We start from the raw sequence: 13,447 nt of genomic DNA on the forward strand, positions 1-13,447 counted from the left end.
ACTAAAGCTAGCAGCATTCAGGCCGTTTCTCGGATTCTCGTTCAGCGAGTTATTTACATCTGTTTACATCAGCAGCAGTACATAAGTTTTCAAAACCAAAGAGAAGCTGTGGACAACTGTTTTACTTTGCGCCCGTGCTCGTCAGCACGCGCACAGCTCCCATAATTACAGTCAGTAACACTCAACCTATGTTGACTATATTGCCCATATTTGCTAGGAAAACCAATAAAATGCAGGGCTGGCACTTTTAATAGGCCAATATTTCGACTAGTACTCAAAGAGATCTAGCAATAAGAAGAACTGGGTTTTACTCTGCGACGGTGTGGTTCACTGCATTTAAAATGTCTATATTTGCTACTAATCATTCTAAAAGAGAGCTACAGAGAGGAGATTAAACACAAGTCATTCCGCACAATACGTATGAGTGGCTCAATCTGATCTTTACTGGTGTACTTTCTCAGGGGTACCCAGGAGGCACCATTTTTGACATGATGCATTGTACTGGGCACATTATTTTTTTGACCACGAGGCACCTGAGTTTTGAGTCGGCGTCCCTTTTTAAGCACACCTCTCGGGCTTTTAGAAGTCTCTAGTCAGGCTTAAGTCTACTTCCCTGAACGTAGTATCGTAGATACGATTTTTTAGACCCTGTACAAGTGGCATGATCACAGGTAAAAGAGGGGTATAGGGTATGACAGTAAATAATTGAAACAAGGCCTTGACAGGCGAATTTAATTCTTACAGAGACTCGATCGATCTTATTACAAGCAAACTGAGATACAACTCTCCATAGAGCGGTTTTCACTTAAGTGTCGAAAGTAATTCGCGTTTGCTTTGGTTTTGCATTACTACGCTAAGTGATTGGTTTAAAAATCTCGCGTCACTTTCTCATCCAATCAGAAGTAAAAACAAAACCAATCGTGACTCGCTTGCGCACGTTTTCCCGCGCTTCGTGCCGGCAACGTGTATTTGCTTCGAGTTTTGATTGGTTTACTGGATTGTCTATGTCTTTTGTGAGTGGCCAGAGTGATTACTTTGGTTTTGGTTTTAGGACACTCAATTGAAATCTGTTCTAAATGACGAAGAGCAGCTCGCAGGAATCCTGTAAATAAAAAACTTCGATTGAGTTTCTCCACTGATATGGGGGAAGCTTGACATGAAAGCGAGTCAGTTTCAGTACTACCATCTTACGTCTTTTTACGTTTCAAAAATTCTTCGCCCTCCTGAAAATAAACAAGTTTGGATTAGTTTGTGAAGAGAATACGAATTAAACCCAAATGGGGGAGTGAATTTCTTTTTCCTAAGCTAGTTTTTTGTTTGATTGTTTATTTATGTAATTATTTTAATTTTAAAATGTTATTGACTCATTTGTTTGTTAGTGTTACTACCCGCCCCGATTAGCTGTTGCTATTTTGCGGGTAGTAACAAATTAATATATCGTATTTATTCGATTAAGCGCCCAACCTCGAATAAGCGCCCACCCCACCCCCCTAAAATGAGGGCACAAGAGGAATTTTGATTATTGTTGAAGTTCACTAAGAGACTACCGTATCCCGAAGACCGAGCGTTTTTTAGTTTTCAGTACTGAAACTTTCAATGAACATTTAAAATTCAGCTTTCGTACACCTTCGCGTTTAGTTATTATACATTGTTTTCTTGCAAAATAAATGTACTAATTGCTAGAAATGGTGAAAATTTAGTAAGCGCCCAGCTTTGAATAAGCGCCCACCTCGAATAAGCGCCCACCCTCAAAGTCCAAAAATTTAATAAGTACCCAGGGCGCATAATCGAATAAATACGGTATATGTACTAAAAATATGTGTGAATAAAATAGAAAAGCTATTATTAGTAAGAAGCCTTATCATTAGAATAGTGTTGCTCACATGCACAAATAATTAATGCGATCGGTTGTAACATAGCTATTGAATGTTTTAGAGTATTCTTTTTTGTTGAGTTTCGATTCTACAGCGCTGATGAGTCGTATTTTTGCGACAAATTAAAGACTTGATCTGCAAGGGTGGCTTGATGTTCGATTTTCAATTGCTTCGCCTTTGCATGTAAAATATTGCTCGTGAAGTCGCGGTTTTGCAGGCTGGATGAAGAAACACTCATTAGGACCCGAACCATTTTACCTATTGACTTCTTCAACGAGAATCTTTTACTTAAAGTTCTCCAGCTCCCCATTTTAGCGAGATCAATTACTGACTGACCAGCCTGAAAACACAGACTGACAGTTGGCTTGATAATTTCGCGAGAAACGTGCTTGTCGCAAAAAGATCCTACATTTAGACCTTATTCCACAAAAGTAGGAGGCGCGGTGGCCTAATGATTAGAGCGCCGGACTCCGGATCGAGCGGTCCGAGTTCGAGCCCCGGCCGGGGTCACTTGTGTTGTGTTCTTGGGCAAGACACTTTACTCCCATAGTGCCTCTCTCCACCCAGGTGTATAAATGGGTACCGGCGACATAATGCTGGGGGAATCCTGCAATGGACTAGCATCCCATTCAGGGGGGAGTAGAAATATTCCTAGCCGCTTAATGCTACGGAAACCGGGATAAGCTCCGGCAGTGTGGGCCGCTTGGCTCGTGGCTTCTCCCACAAAAGTAGGAACCTTTAACGACTCGGCCCGTCATTTGGTAAAGGTCGAGTAATGCACGCAACATTTTCTTTCAACTTGTCTCGGAACATTATTGCATTGCAAATTGCAACATGTTTTCGCGTTTTACCTCCTGTGTTAATAGAAATGAGTTCAACTTTGTGCAACATGTTGCAGCAACTTGCAACACGGGTGGTAATACGAGCAACAACACTTTACAACTCGCAATGCAACAATGTTGCGAGACAAGTTGAAAGTAAATATTGCCCGTATTAATGGGCCTCAACTATTTACCGCTTTGGTGACGTCCATTGTTCCAGCTCTTTTCAAGGGCGCGCGGCCAGTGTTGGCCGACCCAGACTCTTGCTCGGCTTCACGGAGTAGTTTTGTTTGAGACCGTGATTCAGCGCGACCGTCCTCGCCCACAAATTGTTCACCGATCTGCAAAACAGGGCGGGTTGTTTAGTTCAAAAGTAACCATTGCTGAGTAAAAGCCTAAGAAGCATTTGATTAATTCTTGCTTCAGATAATTAACGTTAGAACACGAAGTCTCACTTGTGGTATTTGCTAACGTTTTTTGCGTTATATAATTTCAACTTTTATAAACATTTTAATTAGTGCCGTAGGTAGGTAGGTAAGTAGGTAAAGGGTAGGTAAGTAGAAAGGTTTAGGGGCAAACTCCTCCAACCGAAACGAACACTTTCTATATTCCACTTACCGAGCATTTTAGTGTTACCCTCATTAAATAAAGACAACCTACCTACCTACCTACCTACCTACCTACCTACCTACCTACCTACCTACCTACCTACCTACCTACCTACCTACCTACCTACCTACCTACCTACCTACCTACCTACCTTACCTACCAACCAACCGACCCATCCACCCACCCTCCCACAGTCTTTTTTTTTATTCTGCTGATCGGTACTTAACGGTACTTATCGGCGCTAATCGGTACTAATCCTTACATATAGATGCTATTTAACACCCACTGGAAGTACTGATAGCCAGACCTTAAGATAAACCGATCATGACCGATAAGTGCCGATACTAATCGACACTTGTCGGTTGTACCAACGCTCAGCAGCGGTTTCGAAATCGGTACTGATCGGCTGAATTCGTCAGAATACCGATGCTCCTTACCTTGGCCGTCTCTTTCATGGTCGTGTCGCGAGCGAGTAACGGAACACATTCCTCATCATCTTGTTCATCTGCAACTTCGGCTTCATCTCCCTCGTTATCATCGTTAGTGCTGCGTTCTTCGTCGCCATCTTCATTCGGCAAGGCCCCAGATCGCCGCAAAAACTCTTCTCCTTCCTGTTGAAGAGAACATAATATTCCATATGGTTTCAATGAGGTTTAAAGAGCTCACAGCTAACCTTAAAATTATTTGTTAATGTGATTCCGTGATTTGCTAAATCAACATGATGATGATGATGATGATGGTGATGATGATGATGATGATGATGTGATGATGATGATGATGATGATGATGATGATGATGATGATGATGATGATGATGATGATGATGATGATCTGCACGAAACTGATTGAACTCGGCCAGAAATACGCTCTCAAATTCGGAGACAGTCATGTTGTCGTTCCCAAATTCTGTGAAGGTTATCACATTACCAATAATTATAGATTATATTTAACAGCAATTGACCACTAGCCACCGACACTGAGGTGAATACTGACGTGAATTTGCAAGGACCACCGTGACAAAATAGAAGTACCGGATCCTCTCACTGTAGAGGATCTAATCAGCTATAACTAAATAACGAATAAAGAAAAAATTGCAAGGCCGATTGAACGGTTTGGGACTGTATTGAAATTCCAATATTTCGGAAGGCACGGCCTTCCTTCTTCAGGTTCTTACAAAGAATGACTCTAAAGGTTAAACGTTACAGATATAAAATGTGGGAAATACGATACAACGCGTAAATAACAATGGTAGAAAAACAAAAACGTTAAAATTTGAAATTTGAAAGGATAAAGAGACGTTACAACATGAAATTAAAAAAGATATATATAGCATCTTATTATATATTTATATCTTTTTTAATTTCATGTTGTAACGTCTCTTTATCCTTTCAAATTTCAAATTTTAACGTTTTTGTTTTTCTACCATTGTTATTTACGCGTTGTATCGTATTTCCCACATTTTATATCTGTAACGTTTAACCTTTAGAGTCATTCTTTGTAAGACCCTGAAGAAGGAAGGCCGTGCCTTCCGAAATATTGGAATTTCAATACAGTCCCAAACCGTTCAATCGGCCTTGTAATTTTTTCTTTATTCGTTACTGAGGTGAATAGTTGTTTTAGTATATACTAAAACAGTGAGATAATATAGCCCGAAAGGATGATTTTTGACTAGTTTATACCTGTCAAAGATTTTCTCGCGCACGTTGCTCGGAGGTGAATAATAAAAGGATAACCAGAGTTTGAGTAGCCAATCAGTGCGCGCCAAAACGCTATCTACTATTATAGTATATACTAAAATTTAACATCCTATTGTTGAATGTTTTGTTTCAAAATAATAATCATTAAAAGTTACGTTCAGAAAATCGCTTCGCAGTAGATAAATTCTCAATCTCCGCGAAGTTTGGCACAAGGAATTGCCATTCACTGACTTGAAACCTTCATAATTCCCAAGTTCAAAATATTAATTCTCCTTTCTTCTCGCCATACATTTGTATTAATATTAGCTTTAAGAATTTAGTGGTTCATCACGTTAACATCAAAGAGTTGATGATTTTATTTATTCTTTTTACCTGTCTGGCCCTGCAATAGTTGATAGTGTAAGGAGAAAATAGTTTCTTATCACTGTAGGGATTTAAAGGGTTAGAGCAACAGATGGTTCACCTTTACTGTAACATCTATAGTTGAATCCCGTTGTAGTTTGGGGCGAGAAGCCGTTTCAGTTGCATGTTCCTCTTCCGCGCTGCTGTCATCTTCGCTTTCAGTGTCTTTTATTCCCCCTGTCCTCTTTAAGAATTCCTCTCCCTCCTAAAAATGGCAAAATATACCCCACTAGTCAATAACAGGTTTTGCGTGATTTTCGAGTTCAGCTATTCAGCAAAAAAGAAAGCTAATCACACAGATGAAATGGATGAATTGGCCAAGAGAACTGTTGATACTAGCATATGCAAGCGTTTACGCATAGTGCAAAAGACCGAATTTACTGACATTGCTGGTCCGAATTTACCATTTGCTTGGGTTTCCATTTGATATCAGGTGCTATAAAAGTATCATGATTTTTTCAATTTTTACCAAGTTGTTTATTTTTCAATAACGCGAATACGGTTTAAGGCCTGGCAAAACAAGGAAACATATTTCCAGAAACGTTCGTACCGCGTATGTTTCCACAACGTTTCCCAGTTTTGCGGCAGTTTTGCAATACGGGAAGCATTTTTTCCAGCGTTAATTTTGGCTTCCAAGAAACAAAATTTGCTTCTGCTCCACCACAGAACATTCTATGTTTCCGTGCGACGTGCAGCCATGGTGAAACGAGGAAACAATTCTGGAAACATGTTTATGGACTGAAACATGTTCCCTTGTTTTGCCGGGCCTTAGGGATCGTGTTTACCTTTACTGTGACGTCAATAGTGGAGTCGCGTTGGAGCCTGGGAACTTGATCTTCAAACGTCACAGTCTTCTCCTTGGTGCCTTGCATTCGTGCAACGAATTCCGCGCCTTCCTAGAAAAATCACCGTAATTCAGAGTCAACTTAGTCTCCTTCACACCTGTTAGTTGGTCTGTCACGCAAAGCTTCCCCGTCGCGACCGAATTAGCGTCACGTAACGCTTGTTCGTGGCGCAGGAAATTTCATCTTGAAACACTTGTTTGTGAGGACCCAATTCCTCACGCGACCATGGACCGTAAAAATAACTGATCGAGAAGTTGGTAAACTAAAACGTTATCAATAAAATTTAGTTTTTTTATTCAATTTAGTTGTTTAAGGGTCAGGCCGCCTTCGATCAATTACTTGTTCGCTTGTCACGCAATCTTTCCACAGAAACATTGCGTGACCATCTAGGACAATACCTTTGCCGTGACTTCCATAGTTGTAGCGCGCTTCACCTTAGGTGTTTCCTGGTCATCATCTGACTGATCTGGTGGGGTCCCCTCAGGGGAATCTGAAATGTATCCTTCTCTTTGAAGAAACTCGGATCCCTCCTTAAATTAAAAAAAAAAAATACATATTATATATGGTGTTACCATTCGCAACTACGAGGGAGAATTTATTTTATACCGGTATTAAAAGTACAGTAACCTTATATCAGACTAGAGGCATGTATACCTGAGTTATTACACTGACTTTTAACTATGAAGCACTTTATGATGTACGTCTACTCGACTTCAATTAAATGTTAGCATGATTCCATGAAGGTATTTTGGACCCTTTGCAGAATTTTCCTGTCTTAATTTTTCGGCTGGGCACACACAATAATCCTATACTGTCCACAGATGTAGTAGTTTTCGCCAGAGTTTTCATTACCAGTGTCAACTGAAATTGCTCTGGAGCCCTTTCCTCAGTATGGGAGAGAGGGGAAGGGGTGGGGTGGGGAGCATGTGGTTCATAATGACAAGTGTATACACCTACCGATAATTGAAAAAACGTAGACCCTGTGAAACTGCATAAACCATGAACGATAAGACCAAATGGAATTCTGGGTAGACAGCATTGGTAAGCTTAGTGATATTCCATTTATTCAAGATATCATTTTTATTTCTTTGAGAGCTTTAAAAGCATGATTTATGCAACCTGCCTTATTATTATAATGTTCATTCTGTCACAGACGATTACTTTTTCTCATTTCCAGTAAACATTTGGGTCGCATTGTTTGTGGTTTGTGCTTTTCATGGGTCAACGTTTCTTAAATCAGCTGTATACAGTGGAACCCCTTTAACACGGACACCAAAGGGACAGGGAATACCGTCCGTATTATGGACGTGTCCATATTACAGGGGTGGAGTTTATATGAATGTTTATAGCACAACTAAAGTAAAGCGCGCGTTCTGATTGGTTAATTTAGCGTCTACTATTTGCCCATGGGTGCACGCTGACGTATGCTTCAATCTGAGCGCGCGTGCGCTGATCTGTTGCGACATGGCACAAGAAAGTGCCACTACTTCACGAGTTTTTACTTGTTTTCTCGATTTTCCTGTGAATTTGAAAAGCTAAACATAAGAAAATTTGAAATAATTCAAAACTTTGTTTTGTTTGTTTTATCTTTAGGTTTTCGTCAGCGTTTACGCGAGCACCACACACAATTGTTCAAATAAGCGTGCGCACTTTTACCTCAAAGAAACTTTAGAAAATCTCCTAAAAGTTGTGCTATAAAACAAATGGTAAACGTCACAGCGTGCACTATTCAAGAAGCTATAGTCGAGCATCTTTTGTGCTTAGCAACCTCCCGCGTGCATCTGTAACTCAATAGTGCACGCTGTGACGTTTACCATTTGTTAATTTCTCTTTCCCATCAAGTGAACTGTCCATAATAGGGAGGTGTCTGTAAGGAGAGGTTTGACTGCAATACAGTAGGAGCATTTTAGGCTCCTAACCCCGGGGGGGGGGGGGCTACTCAAAAAAAGGTTTTGTATGGGGAAGCTCCACCCTGAGGTCCAACCCCTTACCCTTTTGTAGCGGATGACACGCCTCATCCTGAACATTGTTTTAGAGACTTATTTTGATTCGTTTATGTTAGCCGCAAATATGTAGTTACAATAGGTTATTGATATTTCCATTAGCAATCATATAGTCCCGTTGAACGGCATGTTAGTTAGTTGGTTCTCGGTTAGGCAAGTGACAGGTCAAGAGTTAGTAGCTAGTATAACTTGCCTCTACCTTTGGAGTCGTTTTTGGTCAAGTACTGACAAGCGGGACTGTTATGTAAGTTGTTAACTTTCTTCTTTAAGCGTTTAGATCTATCTCATCAGTTTCACTAGTTTTTGCGTAGAAAATGTTTTTATATCGCCTTTCATTTGTAAGCTCGCCATGTGACTCGAATTATTGTTTCGCCTTTGTCTATCCTAGTTCTTATAAGTATTTTCATTACATCGTTTTTGGAGCTTAGCGTGCTTTAGCCTTAATTGGCTCTTCTAGGTTTAAGAATATTTTTTTGTGCGTGATTTACGTTAGTTAGCCCTATCAGGCATTGGGACAGTGTGTTGAATTGTCTTGTCTTGTCCAAATTACAAGCTTTGTGATTCGCTTTAGATTTCCTTTTCATTGTTGTATTAGTTTTAGAGTTGTATCTTTTTGTTTTTGCTTCATTTTGTTTGATTTTAGTTTCTGTCCAAATTTAGTACCCTTTTGTAATGGAATGATTGGAATGTTACATATTACCTTTGTATGCGCGAAATTAGCTTAGTTTTATTTGCTTGTATTTGTTTCAGTTTACGATATGACCTTGAATCTTTGGTCGAATAAATTGATGTGATTCGAGTGTTCTGTCCGTAAAGTATATCCCCTCTTGGTGTCGCATCCTTAGCAAGTTAGTTGTCGAAAGCTTTGGGTCCGATCGCTACACCTTTTATATACCATTTTGACAGAAAGGTAGCCGAAAAGACATGACGTATGCCTATATGCATGCCTATATGCGTTTAATAAATTTAAATGATACAGCCATGAGGTGCGTCTGTTTGAACTATTTTAATTGAAGGCCCTTTTAAATACCTAAATGACCGATTTCCCTACCCTTTCATAAACATAAACTTGTGAAATACCTACCCTTTCATATACCTGAAGCATAAAAAGGTACCCTTTTCGGACGGAGTCTTCCCGTATAGGGCATTATTGGGAGTACCCCCCCCCCCAGGGGCTCCTGAGTGAGGCGACGTGATTTCCACCCCCTCGGTAAATATATAAATAAATAAATAAATGACATCGAATAGCGGTCGCAAAGGTTCGCCTAAGCTAAAATTTGAATTATTTACCTTAGCTGTCGCCGCCATTGTTGATTGTCGCTTGAGTCGTTTTGGAGAAGGTTCATTATCGTCATCTCCCTGTTCTTCCTGCTCATCATCGCCCCCCTCACAGTGCTCGGTCACTGCTGCAGCCTCGTGTCCATCAAAACCCTGTCTTGCCAAGAACTCTGCGCCTTCCTGACGGTGCGAAAGAAACGGACAGAATATTAACATGCACAAAAGGGAGTATCTGCATTACCCTTCGATTCGAGAGCAGTCAGCCGGATTTTTCGCGATTAAAACAACAAGCGATTTGACCTGCTGCCTCACTAGGCTTGTCTGCGTTCAGACTTCTTCGAGGGACATTTTCTCCGGAGCTGATTTCGCAGGCCAGTGCCGGATAGGAAACTTCTGAAATGGCAATTTCCTCGGAGTATAAATCTTAAACGTATCCATGCTAGCAAGGTGCCAGGCTTGGTCTGAAATGATTTTCGAATATTTCTCATAGCTGCTCATAGTTAAACTTGAACGGGAGCGTGGAATTGTTTGTTATTTGCGAGCACAAATAATCCAGGAGAATGAATGGAGTTGGGGCATTAATTTTCGATCTGCGTTAATCTTTTATTTTACCTACCTCAGCCGTCTGTTGCATTGTACCAGCACGCGAGAGTTTAGGTTTTTCCGAAGCCATTTCAACTACAGAATCTTTGTGAATGCAGTACTCGCTTGTAAACACTGAGGCAGGGAAATATTGCGTGACATATAAGTGCTTGTGTTTTGTAAAATACTTCACGCGAGCTTTGACGTCAAATAGGCTAGCCCTAACATGCCAGACATGTCTTTGTTTGGAGTCAAGCTTTGATTGGCATAAGTTAATGGCGTGTAGCGTATCCTCAACCTGGCGCAGCCTCGCCCTCGCGCACCACGTCTTTCGCGCGCTGTCGTTTCGCTGACGCGTACATTCGCAGTTTGCTCCCTCGCTGCAAGTAGTTAGTTTTTCCGTCGCTGTGTTTTTTCCTTTTTTCCGTTCGCTATTCCACCAGCCCGTGCTCCGGTAGCCGACCAACGGATCAACGTGCGACGCTGTAATGCCATCTGGGTAAAAACAAAAGGAAAAGCATGCTACAAATCGCGAACGACGTATTCGTAGACCGGTTGGACGGAGCCATGACAGACATAATTTTCGCCCACGCCGACTTCCTTTGCGCGAATTTTTTCGATTTAACTATTCAAACGTGTTCCTCTCAACTTGTCGCCTCTGCTTCCACCTCGTCGCTAGCAGGTAAGTCGGTTGCCTTTCATCGTTGCCTTCGTTTTCCAACCTTTGTCTCGCGTTGGCGACTGGTTTCGCTCGGCGGGCCACGCTCGCTGGAACCGCGGCTTTCCCATCGCCCCGCCACCACCCCTTTTAATAGTCGTCGCACGGATCTTAACTTTCGCGGCCCCTTTTCGCCCACACTGGACCGTATTTGACGTCAACGTCGCGGACAGCCCTTGGAGTGGCCCGTTTACAATTCACAGGACTTGCAAGCATTGACTCACAAACGCTTCTGTCACGAACACAGGATCCGCAAGCGCTCCTGTCACGGATGACGGACTCTCAGACACTACTGTAAGTTACACAAGACTCACAGACCCTGCCGTCATCTACGCTGGATTATTGGACGCTGCGGTCTCGCACACTGGTCTCACGGACGCCGCTCTCACGATCACAATGCTCCAAACGCTCCTGTCACGCACAGACTTCTCGCAAACGCTCCCGTCACGTACGCTCCTGTTACGAACACAGGACTCGCGAACGCTCCTCTGACCAATTTAACGCTGGACTACCCGACGCTCTCGTCGTACACACAGACCACCCAGAGCTCCTCTCTCGAGCACAGGCTTCACAAACGCTCTTGTCACGTACGCTGTTTCCCAGACGGTGCTGTCACGTACACAAGCCTCTTACACGCTCCTTTCACTTCTACTGGAGATGCTGAAGATACTCCGAGATGCTGCTGCCACCAACACAAAACTCCAGGAAGATCCCATCCCATTCACAGAACTATCACCCGCAGCTGTCGTGAATACAGGACTCGCAAACGCTCCTGTCACGAGCACAGGACTCGCAAACACTTCTGTCGTGAGCACAGGAATCGCAACCGCTCCAGTCATGAGCACAGGACTCTCAAACGCTCCTGTCACGAGCACAGGACTCGCAAACGCTCCTGTCACGAGCACAGGACTCGCAACCGCTCCAGTCTCGAGCACAGGACTCGCAACCACTCCTGTCACGAGCATAGGATTCGCAAACGCTCCTGTCACGAGCACAGGACTCGCAACCGCTCCAGTCTCGAGCACAGGACTCTCAAACGCTCCAGTCACGAGCACAGGACTCTCAAACGCTCCTGTCACGAGCACAGGACTCGCTAAAGCTCCTGTCACAGGCACAGGACTCGAAAACACTCCCGTTGCGGGCACAGGACTCGCAAACGCTCCTGTCACGAGCACAGGTCTCGCAACGCTCCTGTCACGTACAGAGGTCGCATAATCACTCCCGGCAAGTAAACTGCCGCTCCCGTTTCGAACACATCACGTACGCTGTCTCGTAGACGATGCCGTCTCCCACACAGGACTTTCAGACGTTCCTCTCTTTTTTACTGGACTCCGAGATGCTGCTGGCTCCACCACAGGACTCCAGTAAGCTCCCTTCGCATACACAAAACTCTCAGCAAGAGCTGTCGCAAACGCTCCTGTCACGAAAACAGGACTCGCACCCGCTCCTGTCCAGCACACAGGATTCGCACCTGCTCCTGTCACGAATCCAGGTCTCGCACACGCTCCTGTCACGAACATAAGTCTCGCAAACGCTTCTCTGTGGCTCACAGGATTCGCAAACGCTCATGTCACGAACACAGGTCACACAATCGTCCCCGTCGCGTACGTCGGACTTTCAGACGCTCCCATTCCGAGCACGGATCTCGACCTTGCTCCTATCTCCTACGTTGGCCTCTCAGAGCACCGAACTCACAAGCGCTCTAGTAATGAGCACGAGTCTCGCAATCGCCCCTGTCGTTACGCACGACTTCCTATGAGGTTGGCACGCACACAGAACTCTCAGATGCTGATTCGAACACTTCTACTGTACTTGCTTGCTGTCGCGCACGCAGGAGTCACAGACACATCCTTAGCCAACACAGAACTCAAAAACGCTCCTTTCGCATACAAAGGACCCGCAGTCGCTCCCGTCACGAACACAGGTGCACACCCATCTATTACGAACACGGGACTCGCAAACTTACGTTATCGTACGTTTGTCTCTCAGATGCTGTGGTCGCATACCTAACTTGCAATCGCTCCTTTTACGAGCACAGGACTCGCAAACGCCTCTCACAAACACAGGACTAACACACGTAACTGTCACGTACGCTGGGCTCTCAGTCGCTCCCGTTACGATCTCGGCCCTCGCAAATACGCCCCCAACGAGCACAACACTTGCAAATGCACTAGTCACAAATTTAGCACAGGCAATCTCTCCTGTCGTCTACGCGGGACTCTCCGACGCTGACGTCCCGCTCACTGGACTCTCAGGCGCGGAGATTCGAACACAGGACCCACAGGCCTTGCAGCCGCTCCTGTCACGTAGTCACGTACTACTCGCGTACACAGGGCTCATAATCGCCCTTGTCACGTACACAAGACCCGCGATCACGGCGCTCCCATCACGTCCGCAGAATTACCACACAGGTTTTGCAACTGCAGTTGTTTCTTGTTGGAGTCGTAGTCGCTGCAGTCACGTACACTCGACTCGCGGGCGCTTTTGTCACAAATACAGGGCTCGCAAACGCTCGCGTCGAGTGCGCCGGACTCTCAGACGCTCTTGTTACAAACAGGACTCGTAGAAAACACTCGCGTTTGCAGATGCGCTTGTCACGGACACACGACTCACAAACGC

General features: G+C 43.8%; 1 protein-coding gene across 2 annotated transcripts; it reads right to left on the reverse strand.

Annotated features, from left to right (window-relative positions):
* Positions 1 to 688: 688 nt before the first annotated feature.
* On the reverse strand, positions 689 to 10,285 carry LOC144658269 (uncharacterized). 2 transcript variants are annotated; one of them, XM_078518673.1, is made up of 8 exons: positions 10,145 to 10,285; positions 9,541 to 9,708; positions 6,682 to 6,777; positions 6,188 to 6,298; positions 5,464 to 5,607; positions 3,742 to 3,915; positions 2,890 to 3,036; positions 689 to 1,223 (listed from the first exon to the last, which is right to left on the reverse strand). In XM_078518673.1, the coding sequence occupies exons 1-8, from the start codon at positions 10,199 to 10,201 to the stop codon at positions 1,188 to 1,190; spliced, it is 933 nt and encodes a 310-aa protein (XP_078374799.1). In that variant the 5' UTR covers positions 10,202 to 10,285; the 3' UTR covers positions 689 to 1,187. The 2 variants fall into 2 exon arrangements, with proteins under 2 accessions (XP_078374799.1, XP_078374798.1); XM_078518672.1 differs by having other exon boundaries at positions 693 to 1,223; positions 6,646 to 6,777.
* Positions 10,286 to 13,447: the final 3,162 nt, after the last annotated feature.

This window comes from Oculina patagonica, chromosome 6 (assembly GCF_052425735.1).
Source record: "Oculina patagonica isolate OP01 chromosome 6, crgOcupat, whole genome shotgun sequence".
NCBI classification, from domain to species: Eukaryota; Metazoa; Cnidaria; class Anthozoa; order Scleractinia; family Oculinidae; genus Oculina; species Oculina patagonica.

Coding starts and splice junctions, on each gene's coding strand:
- LOC144658269 (XM_078518672.1), bottom strand. CDS start 10,201: ATGGCTTCGGAAAAACCTAAACTCTCGCGTGCTGGTACAATGCAACAG. Junction 5,608..6,187: donor CTATTGACGTCACAGTAAAG/GTAAACACGATC, acceptor TGCCATTTTTAG/GAGGGAGAGGAATTCTTAAA. Junction 3,037..3,741: donor CCATGAAAGAGACGGCCAAG/GTAAGGAGCATC, acceptor CCTGTTTTGCAG/ATCGGTGAACAATTTGTGGG.